This window comes from Amblyomma maculatum, chromosome 10, assembly GCF_055883805.1.
Source record: "Amblyomma maculatum isolate TAMU_Amacu chromosome 10, ASM5588380v1, whole genome shotgun sequence".
NCBI classification, from domain to species: Eukaryota; Metazoa; Arthropoda; class Arachnida; order Ixodida; family Ixodidae; genus Amblyomma; species Amblyomma maculatum.
Genome location: NC_139353.1, coordinates 58,243,435 through 58,262,702, shown reverse-complemented (window position 1 = coordinate 58,262,702; position 19,268 = coordinate 58,243,435). Strand labels below are relative to the sequence as shown.

At 42.4% G+C, this 19,268-nt stretch overlaps 2 protein-coding genes across 5 annotated transcripts in view; both read left to right on the top strand.

Moving 5' to 3' along the window:
* Ppn (proteoglycan-like sulfated glycoprotein papilin) overlaps positions 1-19,268 on the top strand; it is a 176,605-nt gene that overhangs the window by 94,934 nt on the left and 62,403 nt on the right. For all 4 annotated transcript variants that reach the window (XM_084582840.1, XM_084582839.1, XM_084582838.1 and 1 more), the window contains 10 exons: positions 6,186-6,288; positions 9,634-9,767; positions 10,322-10,445; positions 10,609-10,689; positions 10,784-10,956; positions 12,355-12,487; positions 12,911-13,037; positions 13,744-13,954; positions 16,799-16,984; positions 18,492-18,680. In XM_084582840.1, the coding sequence (XP_084438966.1) occupies positions 6,186-6,288; positions 9,634-9,767; positions 10,322-10,445; positions 10,609-10,689; positions 10,784-10,956; positions 12,355-12,487; positions 12,911-13,037; positions 13,744-13,954; positions 16,799-16,984; positions 18,492-18,680 (1,461 nt within the window). The remainder of the gene's footprint in view (positions 1-6,185; positions 6,289-9,633; positions 9,768-10,321; positions 10,446-10,608; positions 10,690-10,783; positions 10,957-12,354; positions 12,488-12,910; positions 13,038-13,743; positions 13,955-16,798; positions 16,985-18,491; positions 18,681-19,268) is intronic.
* On the top strand, positions 1,842-4,719 carry LOC146176585 (ATP-dependent DNA helicase DDX31). The gene has a single exon (XM_084582837.1). It carries the CDS (start codon positions 2,080-2,082, stop codon positions 4,201-4,203), a length of 2,124 nt encoding a protein of 707 aa, XP_084438963.1. The 5' UTR covers positions 1,842-2,079; the 3' UTR covers positions 4,204-4,719.

The following is a 19,268-nucleotide window of genomic DNA, read 5'->3' as shown; positions in this document are numbered from 1 at the left end:
AATTTGGAAAAATCATCGGGGCCAAAAATGATCGCAAAAGATCATGGGCACTGAGTGGATATATCTGTCAGATTCAAGCGTCATGAATGCCCATAGTATGCTCTGCTATTAGTAATATATAATGCACAGATAATAAAGAAATGCGACATAACACAGAGACTTCGAGTGTCCTGCGTTTAATACTGTCTACATTCACTAATCTGGAGTCTGTGCTTCGCGCCGAAGAAAAATAATCTAGATAACCTTACGTGGGCTTAAAGACCAGTTGTATTGTACACGTATCAGTTTTAAATTGCGCTACTAGCAGAAAATGCCACAAATGCAAATAATCTCACGAGACATGTGTAAACATACGTTTATATCTCAGTCTTTTTTTTTCTATCTTATTCACCGTTCAGCCATACACGTTTATAACAAAAGTGAGTATATATACTCACTTTTGCCGGGTCTATGTTCGACAAACTAATGGATCTCACTACTTCCGCGCGTACAGATTCGCGAATTCAGCTTCTGCAGTGCTTGCATCGCAAAACGCAGTGCTTATATCATCTCAGAAAGCTGGGTGGGGAAACATGGTAGGGGCGGACCGTGTTGTGGAATATGTAACACGAGGGCGTGGCAAAACGAACCAGCCTCGCTTTCAAACCCGAAGAGGGGCTCACAAATTCGAAGCGCCACGAAAAAAAAAAAAAAGGAAGCTAACACATAAACGAAGCAGTAGCTCCTCGTCTGCAATGTAAAGCAGACGTATGCGCAAACGGGAACATGTCTGCACGCATCAGCCGTGATTGGCAGGCGACACGCCGGCACTCCCGCGGTAGGCGAAAATGGCTTCGACTTCTTGTAGTCTGCAGCGCTTCTTTCAATTTCTTCTCTCTCTCTATTCTGAGAGTTCATTGCCACCTACGACAGGAATGTCGACGTAAGCCACTGCGCCTGAAATAACAAAGATTTACGGAAGCTATCTGCGTTTCCCCTCTAAGTTAGTGCCTCTCTGGCTACCTGATACGATGCACGCTGCGAAGTGATTTAGTTATGTTTTTGAATGCTCGATGGCAGCTGTCGCTGCTCTCCCCATATTCAATGACTCTCGACTGAATGTGATATGGTTATGGTAATGCCGAAGAGTATGCAGCGTTACGAATACGTAAATTACTTCCGGCGAGAGTACTACCGGTACAACTGCTCATTGAGTTCGCTGTTACGTCGTTCAGAGGAATGAAATCAATTTCCGGATTACGCCTTTTGGACGATTCACTAAAGAAACGTAGCAGCGAAATCTCTGGCAGATAAAATAATAAATCACGAACCAAACAATCGAAAACACAGTGATATCACGGCCCAGGGCTAGCTACTCACCTTATGGCTTTCTAACTTTGCGGCACTAATAAAATTGATGAGAAAATAATTCCGTATAGACTAGCGCGAACTGAAGACCAGTTACTTCCTTCACAAATGCTGGCGACACGTATAGCTACTACGCGAATGTTAAGATTTATAAATTTCACAAAAGTTGAAAATTATTTGCCGTCTGGGATGGTGGACTGGACTGATTAGTAAGGATTCAAAGCGACTAAAAACTAGCTCAGAAAACACGGAAATCGAGTGAATACAAACATAGCACTGTATTTCCTTCCTTTCGATGTCCATGCTTTTTACGCTGCTTTTTTAGTGGCCAAAGTAATTACAGTAAGCGTGAATAAGGTTTGTAAAGACCGCCTTTTTTCAATGTGCAAGAGTGCCGTCATCTGTCGGCGTGCCGTAAAATGTTTGCGACAAAAACTTTGTTTTTAACACGTTGCTAGCGCCACCTATCAAAGCCTGATGTACATTTATTGAATAGGGTTTGTGTTAAGCCTAAGTTACGATATGGGAATTTGTTCGTGCGTAGTGCGGCGTGGTGTTTTTGGCGGCGGATCAGAAGAGTGGTGTAGTTCGAGAGACATGCATTCCGTTTGTTGCACGTCAACAACTCTATGTGACCCGTGCGAACCAACATGAAGCTTGGAAAGCGTTGCAATTGCTTTCAGATCGCGTGGTAACAGAAGCGAAGTGCTCCGGTCCCCGTCTCACGTGGCCATGGATGACACCGATCTCGTGCTCAACCTCAACACCGAATACCAGCCTCGAAAGAGACGTTTGCCCGCAGATTCTGAGGCTGCGGCAACCTTTCGTCGAGGCGTCGGAAAGCCCGGCTCCACACCGACTGCGTTCCTCAAGAAGAAACAAGCGGCGATTAAAACATCGTCCACACCGGCGAAACCTGTGAAGTTCCAGCATGGCGCATTTTCCGGAAAGCGCAGTTGCGATGACCAGCCTAGAACTGTCGCCGACAGCGAAGCGAGAAAACAGAGGACTGAGCTGTCACCGCCACCGCTAAAGAAGAAAAAAAGCTTTGCCCAGACTTCCTCATTGTTTGGCTACCGGGGCTCTCTGGCTAATTTCGAGACCGCCATAGAGGAGCAGCAGACGACGTCCGTTGTAGTGGACGCTAAGAACGAACGGGTCTTCTCGTCTTCCCAGTTCACCGACTTTGCCGTGCACCCTCACCTTGTTGCTTGCCTGCGCGATCGCTTCCAGATCACCACCGCCACCGAAGTGCAAAAGCTGGCCATAACTTCGCTCCTCGAACAGCGGGATACGCTCATCAAGTCACAGACTGGCTCCGGTAAGACTCTTGCCTATGTGCTGCCGATCGTCCAGCACCTTCAGGATATCCGGCCCAAGCTGACGCGGGCCGATGGAGTTCGCGCCGTGGTTGTCGTGCCGACCCGGGAGCTGGCGCTGCAGACGTACGAGTGGTTCGAGAAGCTATGCAAGGCCTGCACCTGGGTCGTGCCCGGCGTATTGATGGGAGGTGAAAAAAAGAAATCCGAGAAGGCGCGCCTGCGAAAGGGGCTTGCCATCGTGGTTGGCACACCGGGGAGGCTGACGGATCACTTGGAACACACCGAGTCCTTCTCGTTGAGCAAGACTTCTTGGTTGGTGATCGACGAAGCTGACCGAATGCTCGAACTGGGCTTTGAAGAGTCGGTTTCGAGGATTGTTACGTTGTGGAAGGAGCAAAGAGAGGCCAAAGGAGCTTGCGTGCTTCTGTCTGCGACATTGACTAAAGGCGTGGAGAGGCTGGCTGGCTTGACTCTTGAAAATCCAGTGACTGTTGATGCTGCGGTGGAGGGTGGCGCTGAGGAGCTCGAAGAGTTCGTCTTGCCACCGGGTCTTAGTCAATATTATCTACAGGTGCCTGTTAAGCTATCACAGATGGCTTTGTGTTGCCTGCTCCTTGATGCTTGTGTCGTGGCTGAGCGAGGCAAAGTTATAGTCTTCCTAGCTACTCAGGACTCTGTAGACTTTGAGCACGCCCTTTTCTCTTCGGTCTTAGGCATCATGCTTGAAGACGCTGAGAAGCGAATAGATTTTGTTAAGCTCCATGGAGAAATGACTCAGCATGACCGGGCAGAAATCTTTAACAGATTTCGAGAGGCATCCGCTGGTGTCCTCTTCACGACTGATGTTGCTTCACGGGGCATAGATGTCCCTCAAGTCGACCTCATCGTCCAGTGTTGCGTGCCCCTTCGTCCTGAAGAGTATGTCCACCGAGCGGGGAGGACAGCTCGCATAGGTGCCAAAGGGAAGGTGGTCCTTCTCCTATTTCCATCTGAGGTTGGCTTCCTTGATGTTCTTGCACAGAGAAACATTCAGCTAGACCGAATGGATCTCAAGAGTGTCCTGTCCAAGGTCTTCTCCATCAAGTCTTACATCCTTGAGGCTAGGACTGACCCGGGACAGAAGCTGAAAACGATGGAAGATTATGTAACAGCACTGCAGCTAATCTTTGAAAGTGAGGTCTACAAGGAGACGGCTTTGCAGGCAATGGCCAAGAAAGGGTACTTGAGCCATGTCCGGTCGTACGCGTCATATCCACGCGCCATGAGGCATGTGGTGTCTTTCAAAGCTTTGCACCTGGGACACTTTGCGAAGGCGTACTGCCTGAGAGAAACTCCAAGCACCCTTGGAGCACAGTGGGCTTCACAACCCGATACTCCAGGACGTCGTCCCGGCCACAAGAATCGTTTTGGACCTGCTGACAAGCACAAACACATGAAGGCACCTGTCAAGAAGATCAAGATTTCAGAATATGATAGCGGACTTGTGGCTTCAAAGAAGAGGAGAAAGAAGCATGTTCAGGTTCAGGACGATTGAGGACACTTGCAGCAGCCGTGGTATTTTTGTGCGTGGTATGCCTTTGTAACAGTGACAAAGAAGACTCCTTTGAGGGGTAAATGCGCCGAAATTGGAGTCATTCCAGACGGTTATAGCTGATTGGCTTTGGGTGCACATTTACTTGAGATATTCTCTGGGCTCTTATTTTGTGAACATTAAGAAATATTTGTGTGTATGAAGACAGTTGCTCATCGGTGTTCATTATTGGTTTCAATCACATTGAATTGTGTGTGGCTGTCGATGATAGTCTGTACTGGTGTCACCTCTGTGCAGTTGGTGTAAGTTATAATTTGCATTAACATTGTGCACATTGTTTTAAATCTTGTTCTTTGCATAGCATTCTTGGAGTACACACTTTTCGTGTTTTTTTAGACAGCAGCTACACTTGTGGGACTGCAAGCTATCATTTGTAGCAGGCTTTCATGAGATGCTCTGCACATATTTCCATGTTTTTCAGAACACAAAATAAATGTTCACACATGTCGTGTCTAACACCTTATGTCCATATTTTTTTTTCCTGGTTATCATATTTTACCTCCTCTGTAATGAGGTGAAATTTAAAGCCAAACATAATCTCACAAGCCTTAGCCTAGAGTTTCTTACAGGTTTAAATACTTCTTGTGTTAAACAGCCTGCACAGCTGCAATATAGCAACATTATAGCTCGGAGTGTTGCTGCTGTATGGGCATCAGACATAGCAGATATTTTTCACCTGCAGGGTAGTAGTTGCTGGTGGTTTTAATTATTACTGAAAGCTGGCGCCGGTAGAATTTACATGGCTCTCAACCTGAAATAAGTCAAGTAACTGAGAAAGGGTACATGAGCACTACAGTAGCATCTTTTATGAGCTGATTGATGAAAAAAATGTACTCACTTGGCAGGGCAAGTGCATTTTGCTGATAACATTCTACAAAGAGGCAGCATGTGACCAGCACACTGATGACTGAATTGCTGATTTACTATTGGTGCCAAAGCCCGTGGTACGCAAACAGGTCTCCTGACTGGGCTAAGACTTAAATATTTGGGTGCTCGATGATTTGGTACCTTTGGTGTACTTCACACTGATGTCAAAACACAGAAGTCATTGTGGCGGCCTTGTAATGGAGCATCCGCCTTGCATTCCGGATATACCAGGTTGAATTCCTGGTGCCGATGGATATCCAAATGTTTTTCAATGGGTACAAGGATTCCCCCAGCCTGATGCTTGCCTCTTCTGGGGTGAAATGCTTGGGAAAGGGTTCATGGACCAAAATGTAGTAGTTCAGGTTCAAGACCTTTAATTAAGAGCAGCATTTGATATGCTGCTTCTCAGTCAACATAATGCATCTGTTTTATCTAAGCTGTTTCTCCACGCTCTCAGAAAAGTGGGTTTGTTATCCTTTTTTTTTTGCTGCACTTTTATGTGTTAAGTGGTATGCAAATGGTGCATGCCAAAATTCTAGCAACTGCATTTGTGGAATGGTCAATGTGAAATAGATTCTCTAATTCTTCTGGGTATGACAGCTATATTTCCACTGGGGCAAAGTTCAAAAGCCACTGTACAGGGTTGGAGCTGGCCCAACGAAGGAAGGTATCGTTACTACTGTCACATTATGAGAATAGTTAAGGGAATGCAAAATGTTTAAGTCTTTGGAATTAAATTCTAAGTGAAGTGTGATGCATACTTAGTAAATTTTATTGCGGTGCTTGCACTGCAGTTAGTATAAGGCATATTTGGATTGCACTTTACATATGAAAGCCTGAAGACTGGCTTTCAATTATCATACGCTTGCTTCTTCAATGAAATTGTTGGTTTTCCTGTAAAAACATTATTCACAGCCAAATGGTTGAGGTTCATAACTTTTTGTTCTAGTAGACGAACATAGACATTCCCTTCCTCTATGATACTCTCGCTACATATTTGAGTTTGTGTTCAAAAATTTTTTCTCTGTTTGCGCTCATTTTGCCATCTCTGCAACTAGGATTGCCCGGACTTCTCTAAGGACTTCAGGGAAGAGCAGTGTGCTCGATTCAACAGCATTCCCTTTGAAGGGCGCTATTACAGCTGGGTGCCCTATTACAAAGGTGAGCACTACAATGGTATGGAAGTTTGTTTTTTTTTGTTCACAAGCATCAGTACCAGATAGGACATGTGAAAAAAGGGCCAAGGCAACAAAGGTGCTTACCTACAAGCTGAGAGCTTATTGTGCTTATTTAAGTAATATGTACAGGCTATGTATGAAAAAATAGCTATGGTAACTCGGTGGAAGACTATTTCCGAGTCCAAGGTTTTAAGTTCAGATCCTGGCCTCTGTAGTCTCTTTTATTGGAAGCATTGTGCAAAAGGGCCCCATCTGCTGTGCTATGTCGGTGCTCATTAGAAAGCCCTAGGGGGTTGAAATTAATCTGGAGCAACCCACCATGGTGTCCCTGTAGGCAATGTTGGGACATTAAAACTGTTTTACCAAATACCTTTACATCGAAAGAAAAAGGCTCTGGACATTTCTTGTTGACTTCAGGCAAAATTTAAGGTGATCTAGTCTATCTGGAATTTCATTCGACATGTAAAAATTGTCTTGTCTTTCTTCCTGAACATCATGTTGGCACAGAATATTGTGCAAGCTCGCATTTTGAGTGTTCGTTGTCCATGCATCTTGTTTAATAGTGCTGTTAGTGTTGAACTATAAAAAACTAGTCCACCTCAACACATAGGTACTGTTTCAGTACTGGCATAGCTGCCTTCACTTGTTGTTGTACTACAAACTTGTGTCTTAGGAAGAAAGAAGTTTCAGGGTGATGGAAATTGCATATGTAAAATCCTCACATAAATCAGGTATTTCTACAAGAGCCTTCCTTGACTTGGATTTTTCATTTGTATGTTCGACCCATGTCAAGTGAGAAAATAGAGTTTGTTCATTTTAGCTTAGAGTTGTCTTTAATCTATAGTTTCATCAGTACTCAACCAAGTGCTTCTGAGTAAATAGCCTGCAAACATGGAATGACCTCAGTCGTGTAGATTGGTTTGCTTTAACATATGCATGTACATAGGAATTTGAATTCACATATTAAAAGTGTTTAAAGCAGAGGGCTGCCATTGGCTCTCAGAGTCTCAAAGACGTGCATGTTGAACATATTGCTGTTCCCATCAACCCAATACTGCCGTAGTCATTTAGATCTTATTTTAAGTTATATAGCTGTTATGAATCTGAGTGTTTCACAAAGTAGCACGCTCGCATGATTGACTATCACTTGAAAGAGTATCACTATTAACTATATAATGGCTGGCTGCTCTAGAACGATGCGAGCAGTCATAAGCATGACATGTCGTGTGCGGCTGATTGTGGGGTTTCCAAGGTATGGATTTATGCGAAGAGCATTGTTTTGATGCTTCTCAGGATTCCTGACAAAACGCTTGCAGCATGGGAACCTTGTTACGTGCATAAGGCATGAATGTCCTTATGCTTTACTGCACGCACAAGTTGGTGGACAAATGTAACAGTGTGTCAAGATTTTAGCCCCTGAAAACGCCTCCCTCTTATGCGAGGTTTCTTTCTTTTTTTTTTTTCTTATGCTTTCTTGGCAGAGGTGCCCATGTAAGTACTTATTGTGCTGATCCACATTAGGTATTATCTGCTTCGCTACATGAAATTAAATGCATGTGGCTGTTTTTGTTTGCAACATGTGAGAACACACTCTGTTTTCTTAGTATTGAACAGAGTTCTGGAGGGTATGCTACAGGGTTCAAATGCTGGGTTGTCAGCTTAGTTCAAAAATCCTCAAACTGGTTCACCAGGGCTAGTTTTGTTTTGAAACCTAATGTAAGTTGCATGGAAGACCTAAATGAAAAGGTTAATAAGGTAGATGCTTGTGCTGTTGACGTTTTAGCATGACAGCATAGAAGGCCCTGTTCTCTAAGAATTCCAGTGTTGGCAACATGGGCAAAAAATCATGACCTCAACTCTGGCACGCGACATGGTTGACCATTGACTGGTAATTGAATTGAATTGGTAACATGACCGAGTTAGCGGGAGTTTGTGTGCCGAACATGGAGTGACAATAAGACTTTTTGCAGATGACTGCGTGATTTATACAGCCGTGAACAGCTCTGGGGACCAAATGAAACTTCAATCTGCTTTAAAAAACATTTCTGACTGGTGTGTAGCATGGGACACGCAAATTAACATCTCGAAAACGGCGTATTTAAACATAACAAGAAAAAAAATTCCTTTGTTTTACAACTACACATTATCTGGCTCCCCGATACCACACGTAGCCAAAGCAAAATACCTGGGGATCACTCTAACCCAAGACCTTAAATGGAACGCACACATCGAGAACATATGTAGCAGCGCATTCAAACAGCTTGGTTTTCTTCGCCGCAGACTGGCAATGGCTCCACCGCACGTGAAGTTAACAGCCTATAAAACATTAGTATGACCTATCCTTGAGTATGCAAACATAATCTGGGATCCCCATCAAGTGTATCTGATCGAAAAGTTAGAAAAAATTCAGTCGAAAGCACTAGGATTCATATATTCAAAATACTCGCGTCATGAAAGCGTAACAGCCATGCGCATCACTGCACAAATACAGACCTTGTTTTGTCGCCGGAAAACAGCTGTAATGAAGTTCCTTTTCAACATTTATCATCATAGATTAAACATAGATAAGGAAGACTACCTGAAAACACCCCAGCGTCACTCCACCCGAGGTAACCATAATTATTGCATTAGACCATTCTGGGCGCGTTGTAACACGTTTAATACTCGTTTTTTCCTAAGGCTATCGAAATGTGGAATGCGTTACCAAGTGAAATTGTTAACATTACTAACCCTGATGTCTTTTTTCAAAACGTTGAACGATTTTTCGCCAATGAAAATAATGTTATTTGACTGTCGGGGATTGCCATTTCCATTGTGTTCCTTTTTGTTTGTACTGTTTCTATGTACGATTGACTTGAACTACTCCTGTATGAGCCTGAAGAAGGCTTACAGTATTAATAAAAAAAAAAAAAAAAAAGAAAGTTTACAGGGGGTGACATGGAAATCGAGCGCGGGATCCTTGCCACAGGCCAAGCAGGCAGCTTTATGTGACTTGTTTAAAGCAGGGCTTTATATCTGTGCCAGGTAACCTCAGATAATGCGTTAGCTCATGACTGCATGGTAATAAGTATGTGTGCAGTAATAGAGGCCGAAATTAAGGCATTAGTGGTTAGGCAAGTAGAAAAGTTAGTGTGCACAAATGAGGATACCCAAGAGAAGCCACAGAGCAGCTCCTTTAATGCAGCTGCATCATACTCTAAAAACCGGAGCTTAATTGTCCTCGAAATTTTTTATTCATGCCTTTCATACTGTTGATATGAATGGCTGAAATTTGTTGTGTGCAATGCTTTAAACTAGCTCTGTCTTTCACTTATGTTCTTTCATTCAGCTGCCAACCCCTGTGAATTGAACTGCAAGCCAAGGGGTGAACGGTTCTACTATCGGCATTCGGCCAAGACCATCGACGGGACACGGTGTCACGATGATGGCAGCCTTGACGTTTGTGTCAATGGAGCTTGCATGGTAACGCATCAACTTACCTCTCCAGAAAAATAAGAGAGTATGAGATAAGTTGGATGACTGGACCAATCGCTTGCAGTTTCGCGCACTTGTCATTGTAGGGGTGCTCAGTGACGATGAAATTAAGCAACATCTGCGAAAACAAAAGGGGCATTTTTTTATGAGATCTTGCTTGGATATATCGTTTCTTGCTATCCAAGGTAAGGTTTGAGCCGCACTGCATTCTTTAGCAATGCCAATTTATGTATTATGCATCCATTAAGCAGTAACTTCACCGCTTGCTTTGTTTTCTTTTTGTGCCATTGATGAAACTTAGATAAAGTGGTTAGTGATATGGCCTAAAAGTATGCAATACTCAGTGCTCTGCAGTCATATTTAACGTCATGGTATATTTTAGTAAGCATGCCTCACATGCATGAACACTTTGCACTGTACTTGGTGAGATAGGCTTCAGAGAGAGAAGTGTCTCTGTTATGTAAAATACTTTTTCCGGTCACTTCACCTTAATCGATAAAGTTTGGCCCCTTTTCTGACCACACATATGTACATTTCTCCAGCCTGTTGGGTGTGACAAGATGCTGGGATCAGATGCTGTGGAGGACAAGTGCCGGGTGTGTCGAGGTGACGGTTCGAGTTGCAACACCATTGAGGGCGTTTTTGACCTTGACAACTTGCATGTTGGTGAGTTTCGGCCTCTGTCACCCAGACTTTATGTCTAGTGTTCATTGCCAGTGCTACTTTATTAGTCTCATAACTTAGTATGCCAAAAAGTATTAAAGGAGTTTGACTGTTTGTTCGTGTTAAACTACACTAATCATTGTATATGCATGAAATTGCTGTGCAGGCTACAATGACATCTTGCTAATCCCAACGGGGGCCACGAACATCAGAATTGAGGAGAAGCTGCCCACAAACAACTACCTCGGTGAGTGTTTCATGTTGTACATTCTCAGAAATTTGGTACACCAAACTCCAAGTGTAGTCATAATTCCTGATAATTACCTTTTTCGTCTGTGTAGCTGTCCGCAACAAGACCGGGTACTACTACCTCAACGGCAACTGGCGGATTGAGTTTCCCCGAAGCATACGGTTTGCTGGCACGGTCTTTCACTACGAGCGGAGAAACCATGGTGCCAATGCACCCGAGAGCTTGGTTGCCCTGGGCCCTACAACTGAGACCATCCTCATTGTAGTAAGTCTTCATTTTATTCCTGACTTTCACTATGATGATAGCATAAAAGCGAGTGCAAACTTGAGCACGAACTCAAGCGAGCACAAACTCTTGTGAGAATGGTGTTAGGAGATATTTAGGGGAATCCCCCAAGGTGGAGTTGGATATTTGTTCAGGAAGAGCTACTTATTAACCTTAGTGAGTTAGTTATTAATTGAAGGAGTAATGAAGATTTTGTAATTGTTCTCTTACATATTACAAATTCTACTGCAGCTTGGGTCATTCCTCTAAATATTACACCAAAAGTGTGCTTCTTATTATTCTATTCATTTACTGACTATTAATTTTTTTATTTGTTTATAATCACGCTATGGACCCGAATGACCTAGCACGTGGGAAAAGTTACATACACTCCGTTTCCTTTTGAACCACAGCTGCACGTGACAAGTTTAGTAGGAACTCTGGGTGATTAAATTAATGTTTCCTATAAACTGTAATCACCAGTTTCCTTACTGTGGGTGAAACGGCACTGCCGGGATTTTTAACTGCCCAACAGCTGTCCAAGTTCAAGCTATGCAAGTCCAGTAAAATCTCGTTACAAGAGACATGGTTACAAGAGACTCTCGGTTATAAGAGACACTTGAAAATGGTTTGGTTGTTTTTCCTATGTTTGCTATGTTAACAACATTGCATACAAGAGACATGGTTACAAGAGACACTTTGTTACTAAGGACAGCTTTTTCATGTCCCTAAAGTAATTTCTACACTATTTATAGGAGACACAATTAACCCAGGTACACTCATGCAACTCAGCTGACTCGTCCTATGTGCGGCAGTTTAGATTCCTTTAATTAAATTCTTTTCCATATTAGTGTCCTGTTTTGTTGCAGTATGTTAGGAACCAAGAAGGAGTGCCTCCTCTTTACTGAGAAGTCAAAATGTCCCAGTTGTTTCAGTCACACAGGAATGTGATGACAGTGGCTGAAACAATAAGGACATTTTGACTTCCCAGTCAAAAGGAGGCACTCTTTTTTGATTCCTGACATACTGCAACAAAACAGGACACTGATACAGAATAGAATTTAGATAAGGGAATCTAAACTGCCACACATATGAGTTGATAGGAATTTTTGGTTACAAGAGACCATGGTTACACTCTTGTAACGAGGTTTTACTATATATTCTTTTTTATTTATTTTGCTTCATTTATCTTTGGTGCTGACTACGGTCTGCTTTTCTTACAAGTTGTTCTTTAGGATGACATGCACATTGTCGCTGAGTAATGCTACTTACTGTGTGGACTACTATGCTGGAGACGATTTTTCTTTTACTAATCACTTCCCACCCTCCGAATTCTTCCATGACTGATTTTACCTTATGTGAGGTTAATTATTGCCTGGCTCTCCCTTTTTCATGCAGCTTCTGTACCAAGAAAAGAACCTGGGAATTGTGTACGAATACTCAGTTCCCGCTGGTGTCAGTCGCCCACAGCCAGACTCTTACAACTGGAACTCGGGTGACTTTGGACCATGCTCCCAGACATGTGGGGGAGGTGTGTGTTAACATTTTTTCTGTCAGTTCTTTTCACATTCTTACTAAAGGCATTGTTTCCTGAGGCCTATGCTGTCAGTAATTTGTAAAATTAGAGTTGATTCATCAGGGTGCCTAACATGAAAAGCTAAAAAAAAGCACTAAACCTTGACTGCTGTAAACCTATGAGGTGCGGGCCATTAGGCCTGGTGTAAAAACCTGTCAGCATTGTGGAATTCTAAAGTACAATATTTTTGTTAAATTTGGGATAAATAGAAGCTTAGCTTTCAAAACTGATCCCGAGCCTAACACAACCTCTCTTGTAGTCTGTGATATAGCTTTGGCATCTGGCAGTTAGTTGTTGGGGAACCAGGTTGGCAATTCAAGTGGCTAGTACTGTGGGTGATATTTTTGAGCAGCGTTTTTTTTTTCTCTCTTTGCTCAGGTGTTCAGAACCGCCTAGTATACTGCACGAGTTCAACTACATTTGATAGAGTGTCCGACGATCTCTGCAATCCGACCATCAAGCCTGAGGCCACCAAAGTCTGTAACCCGGAGCCTTGCCCTGCGAGGCGAGTTCACACCAGCTCCTTCCTTGTGCTTGTTTGCTTCCCCTGATAAACCTTTTTCACTGTGCGCATAAAAAAAAAAAGAAAAAAAGAAATAAAGGTATTTTGTAAAGGGGGTTCATCACAATGTGAAACAGATTCTGAGTTTTGTGAGCCAGGCATGAAATATTTCATTTTTTGCAGAAGTATTTGGGTAGCACAACTTTTATTGGCTGTTACTAAACTGCTGGCGGAAAGTCTGTGTGGTCAGGCTTTAACCCACACTGCAGTTTAGGTAGGGTATAATTGGTTATCCTTGAATAGCATGCTATTGTATATGTCGAGTGACTTGCTTCGCACACTGGAGGCAGGGAATAGTGTTTATCTTTATCTAGTGGGAGATTCAAATTGTGACTCATTAGCAGCAGTACACACTGTTATCAACAATGATCATTTGGCACAACATCAGTTCCCTCTGCAGCACTTTTATCTATTCTCGATAGGAATAAAAAAAAAGGCCACATAATTGTCTGACTCTTGGTGGACACCTCGACCATTCCATGAAGCATGGAAGTAAAGAAAGAACAGAGGGAGGGCAACCATGCAATTCAAGGAGATTGATTTTGGCCATCTGGAGTCCTTTAATGTGCACTGATATATCACAGCACACATTTTGCCTCCATCATAACGTAACTGACACTGTACCAAATCACTGTTTTCACATGTGCAGCTGGTACGTTGGTGAATGGGAAGAATGCTCCAAGTCTTGTGGCAACGGCACCCAGTTGAGGCTGGTCTTCTGCCAATATCGGACCGAGGTTGGCATTGTGCTGACAAATGACTCACACTGCACGGAGTCTGTCGGACCCAAGCCGGAACGGCTGCAGGAGTGCAGTTCTGACGCTGAGTGTGCCTCCTGGGAAGTGGGCAACTGGACCGAGGTAAGTTTGAAGTTCCATGGCAGTTTTGCACTATTGGTATTCTTAAGACTTTCCAAAAGAGTCTTTTTCACTCTAAATCAGTTGGTGGGCTTCCATTTAGCAGCAGTAGTGTCACTGATCACATATCGATGACTTCAGCAGGGTTTGTGTCACTAGCCGTAAAGGAGCTTAATTGAGGAGAAATTACATTGTTGCTGTAGAAAAGAAGTCTGTATTCTTTGACTACTGCTGCTCATGCAAGGCTGGGTTTTGCATCAAGATATTTTATTTGCTTTGAATGAAAATATAGTACCGAGCCCAGCCATATTGAGATATTAGTGTCCTGAGATTGCAAAAGAACAAACCTTGGATAAGACAGTAAGTTAGAATAAAGCAAAACAAAGAAAAAGAGTTTGGTGAGGAGACCTGGCTAACTGAATTCCTTGCTAACTATATGACTGACTTATTAGTTCCACAGGCACAACTATTCCAACACGAAGTACCATTGTAACGTCACAAAAAAAGCAGAAAGCAGTATCAATGGAAATAACAACACAAGCTGCTGAGATGCAAGAATGCAAAATTCAATTTCTTTGCATGTCAATTAGTAAGCCAGCTTGATGCTTTCGTGCACAGGAAATTCAGGCACACAAACTATGTGCAAGTTCATGAGATTGTTCATGTTTTTGCAAGTGGTGGACTGAAATATGGTGCCGCCACCTGCTCATAAATACATTAATTCAAACGTGAGCAGAGGTATTTGTTTGAATTATCAGAAATACACCTTAACATGTTTCAAGGCCAAATGTCATTTTCTAAATGGATTCCGAATTTGTGCGCACGAATAGCGTTCTTGAACTGTTTCGCTGCAAATGCAGTAAAAGTCGTTAGCACCGCGTAAAATGTCGTTGAAAGGCACAGATATGTTTACTCAACAAGTAGTCTTCAACTGTTCGTGTAGTTGAGAAAGGTTTTCAATAACTTGCTGGTTTTTCAACTGAGTAAAATTACAGTAGGGCCAAATTACCCAGAAGTCCTGTCATCGAATGACTATAAAAAAAAGAAGAATATTTAGAAAACCGTTTTGCATTGCACAAAATGGGCATTTATCCTACGCTTTGTAGTGAAAATTGTGAAGCATAGACAATTTCTTGCAGTGCCGTCCTGTTGTACTGCAGTCTGCGTTTCCACTCTTAGCAGTGTCAAAGCAGAGCAGTTCTAAAGTTGTAGAGGCCTCTCATGGCATCCTTAATAGGTTGTACCAGGTACCAGGGAGCCATCTCATGAACAATGGTGTTCGAGCCCACCACACTAACACTGGCAGCATGTGATGAGCACGGACTATGCATATGGAAGGGGGTGGGGGTGAGGGGAATACACATTCTGAAATGTACATATATTCTAAAAACACTTTCTAAAATAAATTAACGCATCAGGAATGCATCACCGAGGGTTCGAAGCAGCAGGAAGTCGGGCTTAGCTCACTTATGGCCGGTATTTGCTATTGCCGTGGGTTGGAAACGACGCTCAGAAACTGAAACTATGTGGCAATGGGTATTTCTGATTGCTTGAAGTGCCTATCAGACCTCGACATGGTGTCCTCTTTAGACCACATCCAAGTTGACCAATTGGAGGAGTGAAATTTTAGCTCGCATATCTGCTCTTGGCCATTACATTTTCACACGCATGGAGTGTTGTAGCAAGACAAGTATGAATTAAGCGAAAGTAAGATAAATGGCGGGACAAAAGGGCATTGAAAATGTACCCGGGCAGTCAAATTTTTTTAATGAACTCAAAGTGGGGATTATCTGAGGTTGAATTGTCATGAGTCTACAGAAAGGATGGCTGTCTCATGAACTCTTTAATTTTGTTTTTTTTTCTTATCCTCTGATTTGGTGCTGAATTTTAAGAGATGTGCATTTTAAAAATAATGAGACACTGCCTCATTCCATGGGGTGCAAGAGAGGATTCATGTGCAGTCAACTCGGCAACTCGGTGACCTTTTTGTGCACGAAAGAAATGTCTCATGTGGGTAGTGATACGGAAGGGTAACCTATTCTTGTTTCTATTGATAATTTTTTATTATCCTTTGGTGTCTTTTGCATGAACAATAGGTTTAAAATTTGAAATTGGCCTCTATTAACGAGCATTCTACTACTCAAGAGAATATTTTTGTCAAAACCGGAGCTTTTGTAGGCCAGAGCAGACCTCCCCGTCCACAAAAATATGGGTGTTATCAGCACCTGCCGATTCTGCAAGTAAACTGCATGGATCGCCATCATACTTTTGGCCAGATCAGAGAGGCTTGACTGCACCACCATTCACTTCAATATGGCCGTAACTAACATTCTTTGGTGTAGATACTGCGAATTTGAGTCGACTCGCCGGTAAAATCTTAAATTCAATTTTTTTCAGCCAGAAATGATCCTTTTTTTTTGCCCAAAAACATTAGCCTGCCCACAAAGAGCCAGCAAGTTAATTTTCAATGCGAATATTAACTAGATGATGTGCGCAGTGCCCCTTCAAGCTGCAGTTATCATTGCTGATTATTAGTACCGTGATCAGTTGGTTATGGCATTTTTTATAGCACATCTCATGGTTAGTTAAGCTACTTGGTTGGTTATAACTATTCCATGAAAAAAATAACTGATGTGGACAAAAGATAAAAAGGGGGTGTAATATGCTTTGTTAAGTTTATGTTTGATTATTTTCTCGATTGTTTAAGAATTTGCTGTGCAGAAAGTTTAATTTTCTGCTAACAAAAATAGAGCTGCTCTCCTTTCTCTCTTTCTAATCATGTTGTATGTTGTGACATTTTGTACGATACTTAATTTGACAAAAGTGCTGTTGCTGATGGTTCTGCAGTGCGACAGGCTGTGTGGGCCGGGGACTCAGATTCGAGATGTCCAGTGCATCAACCCACTTGGCGGAGATGCCGTGGAAGTTCTTGATGATAAGGGCTGCGATGAGGCGACAAAACCGCCTGCTAACCAGACCTGTGAGCTGAGGCCATGCGACGGCACTGATTGGGTCACTTCACCATGGTCTGGAGTGAGTATAGAAACCTCTTGATTCAATACTTAGCTCGTGTTTAGATAAGTCATGACTCTGTCTTACTATACGGGATGTGCGTGCTTGGTTTTTGATACTGTCTAGATACCTGTCAGTACTGAATGTTGATAGCATGCTTTTTTTTGTGTCTGTTTAACTCTTCAGCATGAAGAGTTCTTGAAGTCAACTGAGTTGAGTGTCAAAATATATTAATTTGGTGATTTGGTTATCACATCACATCACATCACTTTAATACCTTAAAGACCCTCATCAGAGGGTATTACATAAGGGGTGGGGCGCATAGAAATGAAAAACAGAATTGATAACATATATGAGTAAGTAAGTTATAAAAATACAAGATTATGCTTGGAAACAGATTTTTTTTGGCTGCAAAAGGAAGGCTACAAGGGCAGAAGCTTTCTGGGATCAGAGATGCCTAGCAAATTTGTTTTCATCAAGAAAACATTTTCTTTCCCTTGAGTTTTGGCTTTGTGGATTGGCAGTTGCATTGCAGATATGCCTTTATAAATAATACTATATTGACAATTAACAATATTTTAAGAGGGAGCCAGTGACTGGAAGCAGGGGCTATTATTCTGATGTGTAGGAAGAGAGGCATGTTTTGGCTCCATACCATCTGTTCCATTGCCCCCAAAAAGGTTGTCATGAACTGTACCCTTGTACTTGCAAGGCAGTCAGGCTTCTTTTTGACGTAGCAGCTTGTGAAATTTAGTCTCACTTTCATTTATTTTTCATTAATAAATATTGTTGTAATGGTAAAAACAGTCTTGTTATGTAAGGCTACATATACTAATTGGAAGTAATGGATGACTTTTGAATCAAGATTTACTGTTGCTATATTAGTGCATTTACAGTATTGTAACTAGCCTTTTCCAACTTTATAGGTTTTTTAAGTTGCTATTCACAGTCTTTCTGCATGTTTCTTTTCCCTGTTTTTACTTTTTTACTTTGTTGTTGCATTCACAAAGGCTGTTTGAAAAATTAAAATTTTAGGTTGTCAAATATACTTCTCAAAGCAGCCTCTCTTCACGTGGTTTGATCCCATTGTGCTATGGCAATGCGCACATCATGGCTTTTCATCTGACTTTCTTTAACATAACGGGCTTATCAAGAAGCAAAGTACACGAAGATCTTTGACATAGTACTTGTTATTTCACATACTATCAGCATCGTTTGTGTCATAACATCATCACCACATTGTATGTTTGTAGTGGGTTCTGCTTTTATGTCAGAAGTGTGTAAACAAAAAACAATTACGCAAATTACTGAGTGCAGACAATTCAGCTGACGAGGTTAGGGAAACGAGTGGTTCGTAACTTCGAACCTATTAAAACTACTAGACTAACACTTGTTATTCAAGCAGCTCTTAGTCATCCTTTCCTATGATGCGCACTTTGTGCTGGTCTTTCTTTGTTTCCACTCGACCAATGTGCAGTTCTGTTGGAATGCTTTCATTCTTGACGTCCTGCTGTGTCTCAAATTTCAGTGCGAGGTGCCGTGCTCCTCGCGCATCGAGACCCGGCAGGTGATGTGCACCAATGAAGAAGGGATGCTCTTTCCGGACGAATACTGTGACGAGGAGAAGAGGCCCAACATGACCAAGCCGTGTGACGAAGACGACAGCGCTCTGGACGCTCAGTGCCAATACATGTGGTACTACTCGCAGTGGAGCCCCGTGAGTTGCTTTCACACCCCTTCCCTTTGTCCTTTCTGTAACTTGCATCTCTTTCAATCTCATTTCATCAATTGCTGAACTTAGGAAAGGTGCCCTGAAATGCAGCAAGTGTGTTTCCTGTTGTAGAGGGCTCTCATTCGCTCCAACTTATTTAACTCAACTAACAGTTTTGTTTTTACTAATATAGTACTTTAGTCTCCTCAGCGTCAAGTGGGTACAGTAGAACTCCTCTATAGTAAAGTCACTTTGGCCAGCAAAAATTTTTCCTGCATCATTTGGTGCATTGGCTGGTGATGGCATGGTTCTGAGGATGCTGTCCAGTAAAGCCGCGGCTGCTTATGAAACAAAGAGAATCAGTTTATGCAAGAAACACTCGGAAATTGCCTTCCATCCACCTCTTATTGTTTCATTATGTGATAATTTTTTGTCTTGTTTTTAGTCTTCACGTCCTGTGTAGGGGTGTGCAAATTTCGAAATTTTAGAATGCAAATCAAATATAAATACGGGGGAAAAATTCCTTCAAATATCGCATATCTGATCAATGAAAAAATATATATATAATTTAAAAATAGCAAACACTGTTCATCT